The sequence below is a fragment of the Callorhinchus milii genome, unplaced genomic scaffold (genome assembly GCF_018977255.1).
Source record: "Callorhinchus milii isolate IMCB2004 unplaced genomic scaffold, IMCB_Cmil_1.0 Scaffold8, whole genome shotgun sequence".
NCBI lineage: Eukaryota > Metazoa > Chordata > Chondrichthyes > Chimaeriformes > Callorhinchidae > Callorhinchus > Callorhinchus milii.
This window is the reverse complement of record NW_024704749.1, coordinates 12,697,489-12,720,161: the sequence shown is the minus strand read 5'-3', so window position 1 is coordinate 12,720,161 and position 22,673 is coordinate 12,697,489. Positions and strand designations below refer to the sequence as shown.

Genomic DNA, 22,673 nt, shown 5'->3' with positions numbered 1-22,673 from the left:
GCAACTGGAATGGGTGGTTGAGGCCAGGACACAGTGTAAGAGGATGGTAAAGCTGGAGCTGGGTCTATCTCGCTCTGAGCAGATCATCCATTCTCCTGACAGTCTGTTTGTAATCCAAACCCTGCTGGACTGTGTGGGGCTATTGATTCAGCTGCTGGCACTCAGTCCTGACTATGGTTGTGACAAAGCTGTTTCAGTCATGAAGTGCTCACATGCTTTTAATGAAGCTTTCCCCCCCGCATATGCAAACCTGAACAGTCAGAAGTATGTTGTGGTCTATCTGACAATCATCTGGACACAGTGTGATATAAAGAATTGTTAAGTTATGCAAATTCTGATACAATATACTCCGGGCCTGACACAATCCCGGCAGATCCTGATTCACATCACACTCCGGCATTTTGATTGGAATGCAAAATGTGCTAGACTAATGAATACCATTGAACACCACTGATTTGTACTGTGTTTCTGCCTTTCATTTGAAATCTCACAGTGCAATAGGATTAACATAAGATGTGTAGTTATTGATGGCCAATGTTTATGTCATTCCATGAATGCCATATGCTATACACAATATCCCTGGACAAGACTGATATCTGAGTGAGAGAGGCATTCAGAGTAATAGGGGCAGGTATTAGCGGGGCGGATTACAAGATTGGAAATGGGAATTTTAGGGGTAATTATTGAGTAATTATCAGGTGATGTGCTGAATAGAGGATGGGCTTGATCCACAGTCACTACACTTTACAGTTAATCCTGTGAAGGATTTTGAACCAATCTCCTGTTGTGAAAGGCAAGTATTATTCGTATTTTATTTGGCCACAAAATACACAGTCAATGCACTTTACAGTGTATCCTGTGAAGCGCTGTGAGACGTCTCAACAACGTGATATCAAATGCCAAGGATTCTATTATTATTATTGCCCTGCAGCACAATGATCAGCAGCCAGACACTGTTCTCTGGGCTGTGACCAGGTCACCCAGTGCCGAGCGGGAGGGATATTCTGTAACCGTGAGGCCCAGCGCTGTGCTAGGCATGTGTGGGGTGTTTGCCATTGACCGTTTAATCCGCTTTTGCAAATACATTGAAACGCTTTGCCACGGTGCTAACATTAAATTCACATTGAAGCTGTATTGGATACCTGATGAAATGTACCTGGTAATTGAGCTTTGACCAGTCAATCTGCAACAATCTCAATTCCTTCAATCGACCTGTTTATCCTCCAGTAAATTACACCTGCTATTCAGCCTCTGTATTGAATAGATTTGCATATTTTTAGAGAAATATATCTTTCACGTTCTCTCCTCTCGACTCACATCTCCCGTCAGCACTATTAGTCCAGATAACCAAACAGAAGCAAAGTGCTGTGGGCACAGGGTTTGGAGGCTGTAAAAGCGAGCAGTGTCTGTCTGGATCACAGTGCTTACAGTGATGTCCCAGAAACAACCTTGATGCTAACAAGCAGTTTTATCTGGGAGAATGTTGCCAGGACACTGGGAGAAACTCCTTTCTCTTTTTGAGTAGTGGCGTGGGATCTTTAACATCTTCCTGAAGTGAAATTCCGTCCCTTTTGAAGTGAACATTAGATTGAATGTGGCCCATGTTATAGCTGGTGAGTCAAAGGCTTAACTGCCAGTGGTTGTTGTTCTGTTTAACATGATACGAGCCACTAGACTTCTATTAGTTTACGATAATGATTTGTAGGAAATTAATTTCAATATTATATGCAAAATGCTTTCTACACTTGTGATCTTTTAAATCCCACCTGAAGACACACCTCTTTGACCGTGCCTATGGTCACCTTGTCTTCTCCCTTCCCCCTTGCTCAGTATCTAACGCAGCCACTGAGAAGCGCTGTGAAATGCTATCCTGCAAACAACAAACTTTATAAATAAATTGTCAATGATCTGGTGTCCAGGTTTCCTCACATCACATCTGAGCAATTCTCAGGTAACAAGTTTAGAATTTTGCCAGCTGGTAACCTTTTTATTGTTGGATTCCTCATAAAACTCACTGAAGGACAAACACTGAGATTGGCATTGACACTGACACAGACTGATGTTAATGTGCTCTGGCATGTGGGCTTGTTGTTACCTGGGGCAGCATGTCATTGAGGCTAAATATATCAATTGGAAATGAGGTTTCTCACATAAAGATGGATGGTTGTGAAACAGATGGGAGCTTTATGCTTGATGATCACAAAGAACCTTGCTATCTAAAGTGAGTTCCTATCCTTTGCATTTGACAGTGTTGCTGTTTGCAGAATTGCCTGACAATACGTCCCTCACTCCGTGTATAGAAGATATGCCCTTCTACCATCTCACAGGCAGACCATGCCATGTCTCACAGACACATCTCAACCCTGGAATTTCTCCTGATTGACTGTATTTTGTAAAACTTAACCCAGTAGGTTGCCTGTCCCCGAAAATATATTCTGTTATTTTTACATTTACCCACCCAGCACCATCACAGAGTGCATGCAAAACACTCGCCAGGCACCCGCCGAACACACGCCAAACACACGCCAGGCACCCACAAAACACACGCTAGGTACCCACAAAACAAATGCCAGACACATGAGAAACATCGCCGAGCACATACCAGAAACCCTCCCAGTAATACTCAATTTATTTTTTGACTTTGGGTGATGTGAAGCCTGTCCTACCAGCTCTCTCACAGGAACTGAAAGAAAAAGGTGTTAGCAGTTGCACCAAGCCTGAGCTCAGTCAGACAGACACTGCAGTGCAGTGCTGGGGGCAATGGAGTGGGGGAAGAGCATTGTGCAGTCTGTAGCACACCCCTCGGGTGATGGGTAAACGTAAAGATAACAGCATATTGTTTTGAGGACAGGCAAGCTGCTGGGTTAACCATGACAAAATATGGTCTATAGGTGAATCCAAGGTGCTATGTGTGCCTATTCAGGTGCCACTAATGCCATCTACCCTGTTGGGTAGATCTGTGCAGTGTGTGCCTGAGTGATTGGAGAGGGTGAGGGTCACTCTGGGGATTGTGTATGGAGGCCAGGCTACGCTGGACTGGCGAGGATGTGAGAGGAGGTTGGTGTAGGGGGGAGTGGATGAGTGCTGGCAATCCTCACCCTGGATCACAGAAGATTAACTTCAACACACAGCCAAAGCGCCAGAGTTAGTCTGACTTCAAACCACCACAACCTTAAACGTATTATTATCTGGAGAGGGGCTCTGTGTGTAGGCGGCTGACAAACACAGATAGCTCAATCCCCCACCCCATGTGTTGTTTCCCCCACCCATACCAGGTGTCTGGCACAGACCGGGGGGTGGGGGAAGCCATCACTGTGCTCAAAAGGTATCCAAACCACATGAGTGAGAGTGCGATAGGTCTATGAAAATTCATACAGTGAAAAGACCAACAATAAAACTATAGCGGTATCTAGCCCTTTTTTTCCAAAACAATCTGTTGTTAAGGAAATAGTACAGAAACTATTTAAGAGCTTTACACAATGTTGTAGTTCTTCCTGAGCCAAGAGTGAAACAGTTTGTGCTGAGATTGGGATGGCCAGTGTAGAGCATGGCTGTGTTGACACACTACACACTGAAGGTCAAGGTAAACATAGGTGAAAGAAAAATAACTATATTTATGTTGCATTTGGGAGAAATTAATTTACTTGCACTGCGTGTTATGTCTGAGCTGTCTCAGTGTGACTGACAGAACCCAGAGGGGGAGGAGGCCATTTCTCTGGGTATTTACAAGGACAACAACCCTGAAGTTACCTTCAAAAAACCCTCTGTAGCTTTTGAAAATACTGTACATCAAATCAAGCAGCTTGACACCTAACCGGGAGTGCGTGTGTAATACACAGCAAAGTGAACTGAAAATCACTGCAATTCAACTTTTAATATGGATATGTTCTGGTCAGGGTCTCAGTCACCGGTGGCTAACTGGGTGGAGTGGGAGCCAGTCTGGAGATTTGTTTGCACGTTGCTGCCCGCAGTCACTCTGCTGCTGGGCTGGGCTGAGCTGGCTATAGTTGGTTGTGTTGTGGTTCAGGATACAAGCAGTGCTGACGCCCAGCTAAGGACAAACCTTTACTACAAGTCAAACACCAAATAGCTTTAAAGTGCTTGCTGCTTTCTGACTAATTATTTGACTCTTCTGTGTAGCTTCAAGTGTTCAGCCAAAGCCCCTCACGCCCCACTGATGCACAGAAACAATGTTAAGCGAGAAGACAGAGTCTGAGCTGGTTTTCAGACCTCACAAATCAGAGAAATGACAGCTCAGGAGGCTGTTTGGCTCTGATTCCAACCTGGAGCCAATGATTGTAATGCTCCCCCCTACACCCTGCACTTTCCCAGTTTCTGCCCTTTTATATCCTTCTCTTTCCCCCATGGCTACAGACAAGCCCTTGGTTATCCTTCAGTATGGTGAGTGGCTAACCCATGTGCATGCTGTTGTGTTTAGGTCTTGCTAAGCCAATGGGGCTGGTGGAAGGACCAGGAGGAGTGGGTCAGGGAGGAATGGCTGCCACTCTGAGGGACGACAGCCATGAGTTTGACACAAAATATGAAGATTATGGCTATAACGCTCAGCTCAGCGACAGGATCTCTCTGGACAGATCCATACCAGACTACAGACCAAAAAAGTAAGTAATGTATTTCTTCCCATTACTAACCATTAACAATTATTAATAACCACGGCTGGTTTGGCACTGGGGGGGAGTTGTTATGTTTTCTATCAGCCATGCGGTGCAGCCATTTTGGACTCTTAAACTCCAGGGCTTTAAACTCAAACACAAGTCAAAATAATAATCCGTGCATTTGAAATATTGCCTTATCAAGTCTTCGAGACGTCGCAATGCATTTCACAGAATGTACTGTAAAGTGAATCGACTGTATGTTTGTGGGTGAAATGTAGCAACCAACTGCGCACAGCAGTGTTCCACAAATTGTCGTGGATTGCATGACCCAATTAGGAGACAAATCACTCCTGATCCGCAGATGGGGAAGATGTTAAGTGTGTACAGACCTAGGAGCAGGAGTGGGCCATTCGGCCCTTCGAGCCTGCCCCGCCGTTCAATAAGATCATGGCTGATCTTCTAACCTAATTCCATTTACCCACCCTATCCCCATATCCCTTAATCCCTCTATACTTCAGAAATCTATCAACCTCAGTCTTAAATATGTTCAAAGACTGAGCATCCACAGCCTTCTGGGGTAGAGAATTCCACAAATTCACTACCCTCTGAGTGAAGAAATGTTTCCTCAACTCAGTTCAAAAAGACTGACCCTTAATCGTGAGACTATGACCCCACTTGGCAGACAGAGGAGAGTAGGTGAGATGAGTGTTCCAGCCCGCTGTAATCTGTCATGGTTACTGCTTCAGTGCCCCCCCCCGCGGCAATATGTATAATACACGCTCCTCTGTTTCCTGGTCTCTCGTTGTATCAGAGGTTAGGAATATAACGATTGTAGCTATTACAGCGCCTTGGGACGTCCTCCTGACGTGAAAGGCGCTTTATAAATGGAATCTTGTTGTTGTTGTTGTTGTAGCTTGTCAGCCAGTAACTATATGTCCTGTCAATTATTTCTCAAACGGCAAACGGCAAATCTTACTCAGAGTGGCTGCTGAGACTTTGCTTTGTCAGGAACATAGGAGCAGAAGGTGGCCATTCAGCCCCTCGAGCCTGTTCTGCCTTTCTATTAGATCATGGCTGATCTGTACCTCAATTCCAATTACCCACCCCTGAGCCCATATCCTTTGATACCCTGACCTAACTATCTATCCACCTCAGTCTTGAAAATGTGCAGGATCCAGCAATCACAGCTTTTCAGGGGAGGGAGAGAGGTCCAGATTTTCACTACCCTTTGTGTGAAAAAATGAAGTTACCAATGACACGATTGAATATGTATTGAATTTTTAAATATTATGTTTTTAATGCATTAATCATTCTCTCCTACGGGAGAATGATTCTGTAAGTACTTCTTTATCTTCCCTGAATATTGAATGAAACCATTGAAATCAAATTAACCTACTCGGGATCAGATATTAATGCTAATTTTCACTGTTCATTTCCAAAAGGCAAGCTTGGAATACACCAAGCTTTTTATTTTCAGTCACTAATTCAAGATTAGTGAGCGTTTCACCAGAATGCAAGTTGGTGTAGACATTAATGCAGTCCAGCAAACTAATGCAGTGTTAGCATTCAAAAAACTCCCCTAGGTCCTGTGAGCAATATCAAGCCTTTGTGGTGCTGTTTAATGAGTCTATTCTTCAGTGGAGAAAATAATAGCCCATTGAAGACATCACCCAGCGAGTTTAGATACACAAAAGAAGAGCTTAGTCTGACTGGTCTGTCAGCCACAGCAGTGATTTGTTTTTATTTTGTGTGGAACTCAAGAGTCTTAATTAAGAAAGTGTAACTTGAATTGTACTGATTCTGTGCAACAGTCTGCAGTGCCTCCACAGCACTATCTCAAGCCTGACTGTACCTCAGTGTCCTCACCACCAGCCCTGACTGTGTGTACCTCAGTGTCCTCACCACTAGTGCTGTGTGTACCCCAGTCTGTGCAGTTGAGTTCTCCTCTGTAATCATGGCGAGCTGTGTCTGGGAGTTACTGAAATAAATGCCCAAACTTGCTGGCAGATTGCGGCACAGAGAGTTGGGTGTGTCTGCTTCAGGCTGACTGTCAGGGGGAAAGAATTGTAACAAATTGGTAGGTATAATAGGTCAAATAAATTATTCTCTCCCCTCTTTCATCTCTGTCTCACTTTGTCTCTTCATCCCTCACTGCGCTCACTCTTCATTATAGTTATTTGAAGAGTTTTGCTCCTACATGTTTCCAAGAATGGTTTCTCATACTCCAATGCCATTAACCCTTTCCTTGCCAAATAAGCACTACAGAGAAGTGTGCAGTATCAGACTGTTGACAAGACTCTGTGAGGAAGGAGGATTCTTTTGGGGCAAAAATTAACCAAGGAAAGACAGGAGGTAATGGATGACATTGGAGGCAAGGAGAATCTGCAACATACGTTCACACCATGATGCCAGGGTGAGAGGCTATAGCTTTGAGGAGAGACCTGAACCATTGAGTCTCATTTCACTGGAACAGCGAAGGTTAAGAGGGGATCGAACACAGGATCCAAGATTCTGAGATGTTTGGGAAGATGTATTGTGAATGATTATTCTTGCTGTTGCTGAGTGCCTCCCATCAGCCCAGGCTTTGCTGCTCTTGCCCTGGGCTGGCCTAGTGTGTGTCACTGACTGCTCAGTCACTGGTCTCGTACACAGTGAAACTCAGGAAGTCGTATTACAGTGGCCCCAAAGGTGACTAGCAGTATTAATGAACCCTTCATTTTAAACCCCACAGTCTTCTCTCAAAAAAATTACACAAATCTCAGCTGAACTGCAGTTGGGTTCAAAAAACTATATAATGTAAGAGAAAGAGCACTGCAAATGAGTGACGTATGGCTGAGCACCTCAGTCACTGTGGTTCTTTCGCCATTAATTTCTTTTTGAGACAGATAGCCGGAAGAAAGAATGTGCTTTGCTTGTGATTCCTACACTGGAACACAGGGTCTGAAATTAGGTCAGTGCTTTTCTGTACATTGCAGTGCCAGACCAGTAGCTCGGAAAAATAATTCTGCTTTACAATCAGCTTTATATTGTGGCGTGTAGAATTATAATCACCATAATAACCCTCCGTTTGATTTATTATTGGAACAAAAATCAGACAAGCCCACAGGGAATTGGTTACAAAGTGGGTCTCTTTCCCTGCTCTGTTCCCTTTCACTGTCTTCTGACTAGAATCTTACACCTGCATCTCACTGCCCGGCATTGTGCTGCTGGGAGTGGTGGGCGAGGCAGCATCCAGATCAGATTCTAAGATCAAATGATTGGTTCGGACAAAGTTGGGAGGACTGGCACAGTTTGCTACTACTGTTACCATTAAATCTAAATCCAAACCCAACTCCTAACAAACACATACACACACACACACACAGTCTTACAGGGGCGTTGAGCTTTAGTAATTGGAATTAATTAGCCTATTCATTGTTAAATGGCAGACTGTGTTTTCCACTCTGGAAGGAGAGGGTCTGTTGGTTTTGGCATGTCTCTTCAGGTTTGAATAAAACCTCTTTCATTCAGTTGTCTGCATTACTCCATCTCCTGTGTTTGCACGCTTTACTTTGAGGTTGAAAGGAAACTCCGTGCTACTGCCTGAATTTTCAACAAGAGCCGGTGGGAATGATCTCTGCTAACTACTGCTATTGTATGCTGAATTTCTCAAACCATCACAAAAGCTCCCTTATTTGGACAAACAACACACAGTCCCCTTTACATCCTTCACCAGTGACGATAGATACCAGAATACGAGCCTACAAAAGGCCCTGCGTGTCCTTTCCTTTAACTTCTGCTTTTTTCTGTTGGACATTTAACTTGATACACCTGACAAAGACCTAATCTCTCCCCCACCAGAATCAAGCACTCTGCAGATTCAGACACCCTGCTCATGGACTCGCAGCCCCTCGAAGGGCACTAACCTGTCAGTGAAGGCAAAACACCTTCATCTCTGCTGCCTTATTAAAAAATACTGTACATGACGTGACCTGCTTCAGTGGCTTGATATGAGGGACAAGGCAACAGAGGGTAGGAGAGCAACAAAAACAACAACAACAACAAAATAACATTTATAGAGCGCCTTTCACGTCGGGAGGACATCCCAAAGCGCTGGTGTTGGGGCCCAAGCATGGAGGAGGAGGGATGGTATAGGTGTGAGGGAAGGCAGAGAGGTGGGACGACGGTAGAGCGGGTAGGGTGAGAGACATGGAGCAGGCCGGAGCCCGATGAACGGAGTTGAGCGGGCAGGTTTGTAGGGAGCAGTAAGGAGTAGGGGGACAGTCATGTGGAGTTTAATACCACAGGGACTGATACAGTCTATGTAAATCAATGTAAATATCAGCGTGGTTGTGACTCCCATATCTCTCTACACTGAGCAACCCCCCCCACCCCCATAACCCAGCCATTCCAACAGAGGACGTTGTGCTGGCCTAAATTCCTCCAGCTCATTTCCTCTGATGAACCAAGGTTAAACTTCCCACCGAAGGAAGAGGCTTTCTCTTCATCTAGGAGGTAATGAAGCAAGAACTCTCAGATTTCCATCTTAATATTGTTTGATCCCATCAGGCTCCTGGCATTAACACTGCACAGTGACTGACACACTAGTCACTCTCCTGTGTGAGCTGCATAACTTACTCCGTGTCATAAGCTAAACGGCAAGACAGACATTCTAGTTCTAAGTTCACACCGACTTCAGAAGGTCAGAAACTGAATCCAGTTTTATTCCAATTGAGGTGTTAAGGTTAATGAATAGATTTTGAGAGGTGAGGGGCTATTTCTACTGAGTGCTGATTCAATGATAAGAGACAGGAATTGAAGATTATAACTAGAACCATAAAGGGGAGGATAAGAAGCAAAGATTTCTACCAGAGGCTTGTCAGAGTGTGGAACAATACCCGATCTCCACGCATCGCTGTTCACACTCCAGCAGGCACTAGGAGCTGGAAACCTGGCTGATTTCACTCCGTATAACCAGGTCGCTGAGGCCAATTTTAGCAATATCCCATTATAGATCAACTCACACAGCAGAGATATGGTTTTGAGCTGGTGTCCAGGTCACTGGGCTTAGCGCTGACCAGGAGGTGCCTTTGCCATTGGGTAACCATTCATACAGTCACTGGGTAACCATTCATATAGTTACTGGGTAACCATATAGTCACTGGGTAACCATTCATGTAGTCACTGGGTAACCATTCATATAGTCACTGGGTAACAATTCATGTAGTCACTGGGTAACCATATAGTCACTGGGTAACCATTCATATAGTTACTGGGTAACCATATAGTCACTGGGTAACCATATAGTCATTGGGTAACCAGATAGTTACTGGGTAACCATTCATAATAATAATAATCCCTCCAAAACAAACCAAAAAAAATTTGGTAATTTTCAATCCACGACTGTTTGTGGGACGCTGCTGTGCACAATTGGCTGCCGCGTTTCGCCCACACGGACAATTCACTTTACAGTCTATCCTGTGAAGTGCTTTGAGACGTCGAGAAGACGTGAAAAGCGCTATATCAAATGCAAAGATTATTATTATATTACTTTTATATATTCCGTGGCATTCGCTGTTTGCAGAGTTTAGTAACCAGCCACTTTTACTCAGTGGAAATCTGGGTCTAAATAATCCCTTTTTTGTGTGGCTTCTGTTACAAGGTGCCATCAGCTACAGTATCTGAACAATCTGCCCCAGATTGCCGTGGTTTTCATCTTTGTAAACGAAGCTCTGTCTGTGATCCTTCGATCTGTACACAGTGTGGTGAATCACACCCCTTCACATCTGCTCAAGGAAATCATTCTGGTTGATGACAACAGTGACAGCGGTAAGCAAAAACTTACCTACTTTTTAATATACAATATAAAAACATAGTGTAAATACATGTGTAAATATAAATTGCTGAAGCTGGAGCTGTCTGTTTTACAATGATTATTTCCCTCTGGTTAGATTTCCTGCCTGCTCCTCCTCCTCTCTTGCAGTACACGGGCTTGTGTCTGGACACTCTCCACATCTTGCCCAACAACAACTTTACTACTATACAGCACCTTTCACATCGGGGGAACATCTCAAAGTGCTTCATAGACACAACTGGGACCTGAGATGGGGGTGGGGGAGAAAGGTGATCAAAAGTGTGGTCAAGAGAAGGTCTTTTTGTGGCGGAGGCGTGTTTGGTGTGTGGCGGAGGCGTGTGTGGTGTGTGGCGGAGGCATGTGTGGTGTGTGGTGGAGGAGTGCGTGGTGTATGGTAGAAGTGTGCGTGGTGTGTGGTAGAAGCGTGTATGGTGCCTGGCGGAGGATTGTGGCGGAGAAGTGTGTGGTGTATGGCGGAAGCATGTGTGATGGAGGCGTGTATGGTGTACGGCGGAGGTGAGTGCAGGTGAACAATGCTTCCAGTAGAGGGTGCAGAGGGCAGGAAGAGTGCTGTTTTTTATGTACAACCATAGCATTTTGTAACCAGTGATGGGGCTGGGGAGGGGGACAGGAGGGGACGAGATAGCGTCACTTACTGATATATTCTGGGTTATTTTTGAACATGGATGAAATGCCTCTCCACGGTACAAATAAATCCATTATTCACAAAACCAACTTTCATCAGATCCCAATTGCACAGAATTGAAAGACCGGCCTAGCCTGAGAGTGCATTACTCATGCTCACAGTTGCAAGATACTTCACAGGTAATGTTTTTTAAAAGCTGTGCATAATTTGTAACAACGCAATACAAAGCAAGTTCTAATCTGATCCAAATCTTCACTGTTGCATTACATCCGATAAGCATTGCCTGCTTTAATGGCAAGCCATGCAGAAAAACAGAGACCAAAGCAACAAACAGGAGAATAAGCAGAGCATTACAGGAACAACATGTTTCTAAGGTTTGGCAATAAAAGTCCATTTCTATACAAACAAAGTCAACTGAAAGGGTGGTGGAAGCCGATTCGATAACAACTTTTAAGAGAAGATAATTATTTGAGGAGGTCTTGTTTGCAGGGCTATGGGGAGAGCGGGGGAATGGGATTGATTTGGATAGCTCTTTTCAAAGAGTTGGCAGAGACACAATGGGCCAAATGGCTTCCTTCTGTGCTGTATGATTCTATGATATGAACCCTCTCTAATCTCCTCACTGCAATGACAATAGTAAATAGCATGTTTATAGCAATACTGTGCAGCTTTACGTATGCTGGGCATGATAGCAGCTCACCTCTATATCACTTCTTTGTTACATACAGGCATAGAATTCTTTAACAACCCAATCTGCCATTTCAGTGGACTTCAGTTTCAATTTCATTTGGCTGTAACCTGGCTGCCTGTCCAGGAGACCATCAAAGATCTCGATTTGCAAAGAGAAAAGAGTTTCTCTCTCCTAGTGTCCTGGCTAACAGTCACCAGATAAAATTGGTCATTGGCTTCCTGGCTGTCTGAGAGTCACTACTGTGCACCAATTGGCTGCAACTGTCACCAGAAAATATCAGTCACTACAGTCTACAGTAATTCCTGTGAAGAGCTTGGAGACGTCCTCACTGTGAAGGGCTCTTACAGAGTTTTGTAAGGAATTCCATTACTCCAGTGTTTCAGGCAATAGTAAAACAAACCTTGGCTCTTGCCAAAACTGCTCCTAAATGCTCTCTTGGAATTAGGTTAAACAGGGTGTGTCTTTCTGGGGAGAAAGTGCGCATTCCACTCAATTCCAGGAATTTTCACATGTAGGTGACAGACATATGTGGATGTCAGACTAGTGTGGATACTGTTTAGCATGGTGATGGGCTTCCGCATGTGCTAGACACCAGGCTGACCCAGAAAAAACTAACCCTGGTCCAAATTCTGTGTCTGTTTCTGTGGTCAAGGTCAGATGAACGATTGCTGGGTCTTGTGTTGTGACTGACGGTCACAGCTACCTTCTGGTTCAGATGGGTGTAAAGGACTGTCGCTGTTTGAAGGAAAGTTGGAGTCTTTATCTTGGTTTATATTCCGCCCACTCATCCTGAATTTACCTCAAGTATTTTGATAGCAAAATGATAGGGAATGATACAGGCTGACCAGCGATTGTCCTGGTGTGGGGAACTACTGTGTGAGTAAGCAATGTTTAACCATAGAACTTACTTTGGGACGTCCTCCCGATGTGAAAGGCACTCTATAAATGTAACTTTGTTGCTGTTGTTACTGATGGTTTCACTCCAGAGTCAGTCACTACTCAAAACAAAAGAAAATCCCTAACAAGGATAAATGGTTGTGAGGAACCATTGTGAGGGTTTCATGTGAGTGTTGTTATCAGCTATGATTTCTGTTGTTCTTTCAGTGGAGCTGAAATTCAATTTGGACCAATATGTCAACCAGAGGTACCCAGGCCTTGTGAAGATCGTCCACAACAACAAGAGGGAAGGGTTGATCCGAGCCAGGCTGCAGGGCTGGAAAGCTGCCACTGCACCAGTGGTCGGCTTCTTTGATGCTCATGTTGAGTTCAATGTTGGCTGGTAAGTGGAGCCAGTGTAAGGGAGTCTGTGTGACGGGAAAGCAATGTAAAGGGAGTCAGTGTCAAGTATATTATATGGAGTGTGATTTTACGGGTTCTGGAGGTTCGAGGTGAATCAGTGTTTAGTGTCACAAGGGGCAGACACACCAGCAAACCGCTGATGGGTTGTGTCACCATCGCACTGGGGGAGTCAGGGAGAGAAGCGTTACACACACAGAGGTGAACACAGAGCTCTGTTCTGTTGTTCATTAATGAAGCTTCTCAGGATGTTCGTTTGCCTCCAAAGGCAATTTGTTCGAATCAAGTGTCTAAGTGTTACACGTCTCCTGGAGCGATGGGGAAAGTCACCATTAATAATTTAATTGGAGATCTGCCAAGGCTTTGCTGTTTTTAGAATATGTCTTTGGATTATTCATTTGATTATAGCTCTGCCTTGTATAAAGTATTGCTTGCACACACACACGCTCTCACAGTCTCACGCGCACACACAGACACACACATGCTCACACACAGTCTCACACACCACACACACATAGGCACAGAACCAATGACTTCGAAAAATCAATTATGTCTTGTTACCTGAACCCCATGGCTACTTCACTGTCTCGGGGCGGTGGGAGGGTCTAGGAAATACAAGATGTGAAATAGCACAGCCCCTCCCACCCTCGACAGACAACAAGCTACCAGGTCGGCATTTCTTTACAAGGATTATTCAGGGTAAATTCAGCTGTTGGCTGATATCTACTGAGCGCTGTTCTCCTTTGTCCTGAGTTAAAATGAAAGCTGTGCAGATAGAGAGTGGTGGTTACAGTATCTGCCTTTAAAAGTCTTCATCCTTTGACGCATTCACTCCTTTGTAATTAACACAAGCACAGAGATTCGCAAGGAGCAGTAGGGCTTGCTGGATTGTGAATAGAGCTCTGGTTTTGCTGACACAAATAAATCAGTGTCTGTTTCGTTGGCATTTCCAATGACATTCCATCCATTATAATAATGTCTCATCTTCTCGTTCTGCTTATTTGCAAAGTGGGACTGGGACTGTGTACAAAGACAATTACGTTAATGTTTCCCTGGCACAAAAGGTGTACTCTCCCGCTAATGGGAACTAGTTCAGACCTCTGTGAAAATAGCCTTAATTAACCAATTCTACAATGCTGTGGCACAGAGCCATCTTCACACTTAACAATTCTGTGACAGCGCCCGGGATATTTAGATATTACGCTTGATGTAGCTGGTATTGAGTACTCTCAATGCACACTAGTTCCCCGCTGACCTGGCCCGGCCTGGCCCAAAGCCCTCACACAAACCAACGGACAACACAAGATCTTTCAAGGCTCCATTTTTTGATATTGAAGAAAGTGGTCCCATTGCAAAAACCACAACAACAAGATTACATTTGTATAGCACCTTTCACGTCGGGAGGACATCCCAAGGTGCTGGACAGTGTACAGCATTTCAGGAGGCGAGGCGGAGTGATTGAGGGGTGGAATTCCAGAGGTTGGGGGCAGAGTGGCTGAAGCCTCTCCTGTCAATGGTGGGGCGGGTGGGTCGGGGATGTGGAGCAGGTCAGAGCCGGCTGAGCGGAGGGAATGGACGGGTTGACAGGGGGTTAGAAGGTCGCAGAGGTAGAGTGGGTCGATGCCATGGAGGGCTTTGTAGGTGAGGACCAGGATCTTGAACTGGATCCTCTGAAGAATAGGGAGCCAATGCAGTCTCATTAATGCTGTTAATAAACTGAGCAAGATTGAGGTAAGACCGTAAATCTGTGAATTTGTCCAGGATTCCTCTTCTGCAAACGTTCATTTTATCTGCTCAGCTCGTGCTTAAGTGGGTAATGGAGACACTGAACTGCAATGTTAGACCGTTCTACAGCTATTGTGAAGAAACGGCTATTTGCCTCTTCTGGCCCTGACTGATGGGCATGTGCTTGTCACATGGTGTTTGCGGGCAGATGGGAGGCACACACCACAATCAGAGTCAGGGAAACAAGTGATAAATTACCAGTGTAACCCATCACTCAATTATTCTGCCCCGGATTCCAGTAGTGTGACAAGCTGTACAGGTTCCTGTCTCAGCCTAACAAACAATCGATTTGTGCGAAAGCATGAAATTGACCTATTCTGGTGTAAAATGGAATCCAAATAAGTGATTACATCTGACCTGCCAAGTCTTTTACTAACCTGTCCTTGAACTGACAGGGTGCTCTCACTATTGTAAAACTATGAAGAGTGGATATTGATTATGATGTACCTTCTCATGTCTGATGGAGTTCAGCCATGTGATATTTCAGACTTTGACTGGCTCCGTGCCGTATGAACGCTGCTCAGGTTTTTCTGTATTACACAGCAATTGGGAAAATTCAAACCATGTAGATCATTTATTTCCTTGTCAGAGTGTAATGTGTGTTATTTCTTAAAAAGGAATGGCATAGGAGCAGGTATATACCCCACATGGAGGCAGCTGGAATGGAGAATCCCTCAATAGAACAGGCTTGCTAAGGAGCACACATGACAGAAGCCTTCTCATTGTAGTGCTGCCTCGGGTTCTGCTTCTTATGATGGGCTGGTGATTAGGTACATGGAGGGTTATGGGTAATTTAATTTTCTTTACTTTTTTATCTTTTAATTCAGGGAGAAACAAATGTTGACTGTATGCATTGGGGAGCTGGGCTGCCAGTCATTTATTATCAGCCTTAAATTTTACCATAAATCTGCGATTTAACTCAGCCTAGCTTTCCGTTTGCCTGAAAAAATGGGCCGTTTTGTTGCATCAGAAAGTAGAGAATGCAGCTAAAAATAAACAGTGTTTCTTCCCATCAATGTTCAAAGCACACAAGCACCAGGCAAGAGATGAGCAAAACTGCTCTCTTCATGTTCCTACAATCTGGAGCTGAGTCACAAGGCTTTCAGAGAATTACATAGACCAGTAGTCCCTCTCCTCTCCTCATTGCCGGCCTCTCCTCTCGTTATTGCCAGCCTCTCCTCTCCTTACTGCTGGGCTCTTCCTGCATTAAACTGCTTGATCTTTGGGGCTGGACCACAGGTTTAAGTGTTAAAGGATGAATGACATTCCAATTGGCAACTATAAAGAGGATCTAGGATGTTCAACCTGGGCAGGTTGTCAATACTGTAAGAGGAAGATCGGCTGGTATTGATGTTCTGCCACTGCACTCCACACCCACACAATATCCACTGGGTCTGATTGGACTCACAGAGCATTGTAAAGAGCTCTAGCATTGGATAAAATGCACATCACCAACATGTTCTCTGCTGTGCATTCTGAAACTCAATATCACAAATCTTCAGATTGGAGGTGAAATTTGGGGTCTGGTGCATATTTGAAAATTTACAGATAACTGGTGAGAAAAGATGAATTGTCTGCTTCAAAGCTGGACGTGTAAAAGTGCCATGTGGAACACTACAGCTGGCTGAGAATGGTTAACGTTAATCTCTCTCACACGCACACGCGGCAGCTGATTGCGCACAGCAGTGTCCCACAAACAATCGAGATTGAAGTGACCAGTTTATTATTTTTTTTTGAAGGAATTATTACCCCCAGAAAAGCGATCTACCAATTGACTAACAACCGGATTCTTAGTTACTGCTAGTTAAACAGAGGCGTGCAGAGTAAGGAAACTTGCCCAAAATTTTGCCCTGCTGCGAATTGAACCTAGATCTCTCACTTGCATTGGGTGTCCTCTAACCACTGAGCTAGAGGACCAAAGTGTATGGAGAAAAGGCAGGCAGATGGTACTGAGTTACAGGCTGGCCAGGATCAAAGACAATGGCAGTGCAGGTTTGACGGGCTGAATGGCTTCCTCCTGTTCCTATAATTGATACTTAACCACTTCTCCTCTTCCGTTCTCTGTTAGGGTGCAACCAGTGCTCAGCAGAATCAAAGAGGACCGGACCCGCATCATCTTGCCAGCCATAGACAACATCAAGTATAACACGTTCGAGGTGCAGCAATATGCCAACGCAGCCCACGGCTATAACTGGGGCCTATGGTGTATGTACATTATCCCACCACAGGACTGGCTGGACAAGGGCGATGAGGCGGCACCAATCAGGTAAGAAGCCTTATTTCAGACTTATCATCGGAACAAATCAGTCGCAATCACCTGAGCAGCGACTCTCGGCCATACTAACAGCAGAGAGCTATCAGGCTGCAGGACACCGACCCAAAACAAAACAAGTAGTAACTTTTAAAAGGGAATTGAACAAACGTCTGACATCTGAAATGCACGGCACTCTGATCAGACCACACCTGGACCTCTGGTCACTGCGACATCAGGTGGGAGAGAGAGGGTTGGGTGGTGGTGAATGGGGTGTGAAAGTGGAATGACTGATTCTCACCAGACCTAATAGAGAAATAACACTCCATGGATTTTGCCAAGCTCTGCCACCCATTGTACCCTCACACATGGCTTGAAGGATTGATGCAGGCCTTGGTGGCAGGAAGTGGCTGTAAAGATAAATGATAATTATTCTATAGAAGCAATAACATCCAGACAGCCAGCGTCTTTACTGTACGCAAGCTGCTTGGTGATTTGTTTCTTATATAAATTAGAATGAATACATTTAGAAAATTATCCTCTTACAGCAAGCTGGAGTGCAATTTATCAGACTTTATTTCGAGAACGTATACCCCATTGATCTTTGCGGGTGTGTAGGTGACTTGGAGGCAATGAGAGAAAGGTCCTGAACCAGAATGGGGTGCGGAGGGCTGGGGGGTTTGGGCAGCCCCGCTGAAGTACATCTATCATCTCGCAAAGGCACTGGTGCGTAACCACACTCCGTATGTTCCTCTGATTGCCTAATGGCTTTTATTCTGAGGTCTTCTTGGCAAGTTGTCAGAGGAAATAAATTACATAGGCAGCAATTAATTGAAAGTGGCAACATTTCTCGTTCAGTGGAATTGAGATCTTCGAGCATTGATTTACTATCTTTTCATATCTGACCCGTTAAATAACAAAGTTCCCAGATTTAGGTTTTCCCAGACTGGTGGAGATGTTAAAGCCAATCATCGGAGAGGACGGAGGGCAAGGCTGAAGCTGTCCTGTTGCACGCTTCCCCTGCAGGACTGTAACACAGGCACACAGTCTATTAGACATCAGCCAAGGCTTCAATGGTAGAGCTGCTGGTTTCCAGTCAACAAAGTGCAGCAGAGGACATAGAGAGAACCCGCGATCCCCCCCCCCCACACACACACAAACAAAATACAGTGATAAAGGAATACAATCCATAATATCAGAAAGAGGAAGAATGTATTGTATTGATTGAAGAAAGGACCTTTCTGATGAGCACGAGTTAACGCCAGAAATTATTTTCAATAACATTTGCTTCACGCTTTCACCAGAAATATCATGTGAACCAGAGCACAACCGTGCTGAAGTAACAATGTTAAACATAATCTATTGTGATGGAGCAACCTAACCTTTCCTTTGATGCTCAGATCAGGTTTGAATATTTAAACACCATTATGACACACCATAAATCTTGGATCGAGCCCTTTCAAACAAAATGCTTGTCAAGAAAACTAAACATTAAAGGGAAATGGGCTTAAATGAAGAAGTATGCAGCTTTGTGCAACAAGCAATTATATATTTTCGTTTGACTGGGATTGAGAAAGACTCTGTCAAATGATTTTCATGGAATGTTTGTTTCATGGAAAGATCCCCCTAACAGCTGCTGTCTCCTCTCCTCCCGGCACCCAGGACCCCTGCCATGATTGGCTGTTCGTTTGTGGTGCACCGGCAGTACTTTGAGGAGATTGGCCTCCTGGATGCGGGGATGGAGGTTTACGGGGGAGAAAACATTGAGCTGGGCATGCGGGTGAGTAAGACACACAACGCTGTTGGGAGGAGAGACCAGCAATTGAACTATAGATTTCATATTTGTCTGTCTTTTATGGAATCAGCACAGTGCGTATTGATTCATCATTCCTGGTCATTAGGATTCAGCCAGTTGAATTCATTATTCATATCGAATAGAGAAATCGATGGCTGTACCTAATAGACTGAGACTTATAAACTCAGAAACTCATTAAAGTATTACAACAAATGTTGCTTCTCCCCATTGAGCTATTGTGGGGAGATTGAAACCCTTCAGGGCCTCAGTCACCGCCCGCTTGCATTCTTTACACAAAGCAACGTGAGTGGGAGAGGTATTAATTATTATTGGAACATTAATAGATCTGCCAACATCGAAAATTATGGAACAGACTCAATAGGCTGAACATTCCTAAAAAGAGGCTGTCAAGGCTTCACAGGATTACTGGGAGGACCTCACTGCATACACTGGCTGAACCAGACTGTAATACGTTGACAAACAATATTCTGGACCTTTCAGCCCTGCCATTTGCTCAGTTTATTAAGCTGTATTATGGCTCAGCTCCAAGCTGCAGGTTGTACAGTAAATCTGGGCAGTAATTTCCAGCTGTCAGACTTTACTAAGCTCACCTTGCAGCTGCTGGGAGCTGTAAGAAAATCACAGTTCTTTTTCAGCTGTGTACTCTTTCAAGTGACATGGGCCACTGTGCCCAAAGGTAACGCGACAGCCAAGAGAAGCAGAATTTGATTTAACTGCCGGAGAGGCCAGTGCAGCTATAATGGTACAAGGTCAGACATAGAGCCTTGAGGGAGGAGCAGAAATGTCACTGCCTGTAACAGCAGCCTCACTGGGGTGCCCTGATGGCTGAGCGTTTTGCTAGCTAATTCTGGAGAGTGAGCGAGGCAGCACAGACGTTAGATATCTGTGGGAATATACCTGCTCTTTTCTGCCAACCCTGTCAGAAATACGAGCAGCACATTTACAAACCGGACTCCCGGGCCACGCTAGGGCTTCGCTTGTCCTACGTTCCTCTGTTTAAATAATCCGCAGAGCGGAAAATAATGTAGGTTGTTGTCGAAGAGGTCTATAATCATTTGTTGTTGTATTTTCAGTTCATTCCCCAATCATAATGATTTGGAAATGAGGAGTGGAGTTGGAGGGCAGAGCAGGAGGTCAGGGTTGGAGGGCAGGGCAGAAGGGCAGGGCAGGGTAGGAGGGCATAATAACCTTTTTAGTCAATGTGACTGGCAGATTATCGGGGCTGGAGTATAACATGTGCACATTAAACAGCTTGAGGTACCATCACTTTGAATTATTTCTAAAAATGCTCAAAACCATTAACCTTTAAAGATCACTTTAGTCCCTCATTAAAGCTCACTGAGAGCAAGACGGCCATGGACAGGGATGGCTCCCCGGAGCCTCAGGGCCCTCGATCTTCACTGGCAATCCCTGGGCACTGAGCCTCAGACAGCAGGAGCCTCTGGGAAGAGCTTTGACGTTGCCCTTTTCACCCATTTATCCATCATTAATAAAACCATTCGTCACAAACAAGGTACCATGGTATTCCCTCTCTTCCTCCCTCCCCCACACACCTCCTCCCTCCCCCACTCCCTCGCTCCCTCCCTCGTTCGCTCTCTTGCTGAATCTTCATTAATGTATTGGATTCCTTTCTGGGATGGGCTTCACTATAAACCTGCAGTGTAGTTCTCCCCTGTGTTAAGCGCTCTGGGACGCTACCCTGCGTGAGTGGCGCTATATGCATGTAAGTTGTTGTTGTTGTAGGAGCACAGCGAGCACTGCTCTCATTGGCAGCGGAGGCTTTCCAGGAACACAATGCTGTGCAGTTTGGTTAGAGCACTCACCTTACAAGCGAGACAGCTGGATTCAATTCCAGGCGGGGCAAAACCTTGGGCAAGTTTCCTTACTCCACACAGAGCCTAATAATAATCCCTCCAAAACAGGCAATAATAAATTGGTCATTTTCAATACATGACTGTTTGTGGGACGCTGATGTGCGCAATTGGCTGCCGCGTTTCACCCACAAATATACAGTCAATTCACTTTACAGTCTATTCTGTGAAGTGCTTTGAGATGTCGAGAAGACGTGACAACCGCTATATCAAATGCAAAGATTATTATTGTTATTATGTTGGCAGCTCAGATAGCACTCGTCTCAGGCTGCTTTCAGGATAATCAGCACAATTGGAACAATTCATTCTCAACTATTTGAGGTGGTTTGTGTGTGTGTTTGTGGTGGGGCTGCTCTGTGTTTCAGTTCACGAAGCAGGGCACTATTTGGAAGATAAAATGCGGGTATTATAATTATTAAATGTAACTGACAGACCTGTCAGCCTGCTCATCATTCAGGTTTTAATGCAAATGCAAGAGGGTGGCTTGAAATATAATTTCCACGCACCAATAAGTGATTCTCAACCGGAATGGTCTAGCTCTACTTGCTTGCAGGAGGCATCAACAAAATGAAATCCTTACACACGAGCAATAAAGAGAGTGGCTATTAAAAACTCGGTAGTTTTATTCCCCATCAGTGCTGAGCAGAGATGAATCACCTCATCCTCCACTGCTCTCATCAAAACTCAATAGCAAAGATGAACAAAATATAAAAGAGACTTTTGCCCAGAGAAAGACCGAGGCTTGAGTGGGTGTGGGGCTAAGACATAGCAGTGGGATTGAACAAACACCTTGCTCTGAGAGCCACTGCAGACCTGATGGGCCGTATGACCTCCTTCTGTGCTATAAATTTCTATGATTCTATACACAAATAATTTTTCGTTGAATATTAAGTACTTACGTCCCTGTAAATATGGTCTGTCACTGGCTGGAAGCATATTTTATGCTTTTTTCTATAGTTTGGAGAAACACACCTTTTCTAAACTTTTTTTTTGGTCAGTCAAGTGGCACACTCACAAAGCCACCACCATACTTAAGAGTATCCAAACCAGACATATCTCTCCATTGATGTGCCACCTACACATAGACCCTGTGTGTGGAATTGAGTGTGCACTCTTTCCCTGAAAGGGAAGCATCCCTCTATATATAATCCTGAGAGCATTAGAGAAAGGTTGGTTACTCAACTGTTTAGTGATTTTACGATGCAAGAGTATGTCCATTTTAAAGATCATCTCTAATTCTCTTCAAGTTTTGCTTGAACAATTTCTGTTAAAGTCTATCTTTTGGGGGGAAAGGGTGGAGGAGTGATTAAGCTCAATGGACTTGAATTAACATCAGTAAAAGCCATTAACCTTGGATGCTTTAGAAATCTCATGGTTTCAGCTGTGTCTGAATTCACAACACTGTACGGCTCAGAGACTCTCAGAGCAGACCCAAATTACCAAAACTACCTAACTCACTCTCACTTCACAGCCATTTGCGGGATGTTTGCTGTGCGAGATTTGGCTCCCATGTTTTATTGCAAAACACAGTCGCTACACTTTACTTTATGGTAAATCTTATCAAGCCCTATTCGGACCAACCCCCGACTTGATATCAAATCAAGGGCTTTTAAGGATTATTATTGACTCTTTAATTTACCACATTTTTATTTTGACTGGAAAAAAAGGTTAATTAAAATAATAATGTAATGTAATTGAATTGCAACTGCAGACTGTGGGGGAAGTGTAGCGTGTGTGTTGTACAGGAGACTGTCGCACACCACACAAACATTGCTGCTACCAGCTGTGACAGACAAAGTCTTTAAGAGTTCACGTGGGAACAAATTTTCATTTGCTTTCAGGATTTCATGTCATTCCAACCTGTACTGACT

At 44.4% G+C, this 22,673-nt stretch overlaps 1 protein-coding gene across 3 annotated transcripts in view; it reads left to right on the top strand.

Moving 5' to 3' along the window:
- Positions 1 to 22,673, top strand: part of galnt9 (polypeptide N-acetylgalactosaminyltransferase 9) — a 51,452-nt gene that overhangs the window by 4,972 nt on the left and 23,807 nt on the right. For all 3 annotated transcript variants that reach the window (XM_007901760.2, XM_042337814.1, XM_007901759.2), the window contains exons 2-6: positions 4,439 to 4,619; positions 10,255 to 10,421; positions 12,888 to 13,062; positions 16,933 to 17,130; positions 18,778 to 18,895. In XM_007901760.2, coding sequence (XP_007899951.1) covers positions 4,439 to 4,619; positions 10,255 to 10,421; positions 12,888 to 13,062; positions 16,933 to 17,130; positions 18,778 to 18,895 — 839 coding nt within the window. The remainder of the gene's footprint in view (positions 1 to 4,438; positions 4,620 to 10,254; positions 10,422 to 12,887; positions 13,063 to 16,932; positions 17,131 to 18,777; positions 18,896 to 22,673) is intronic.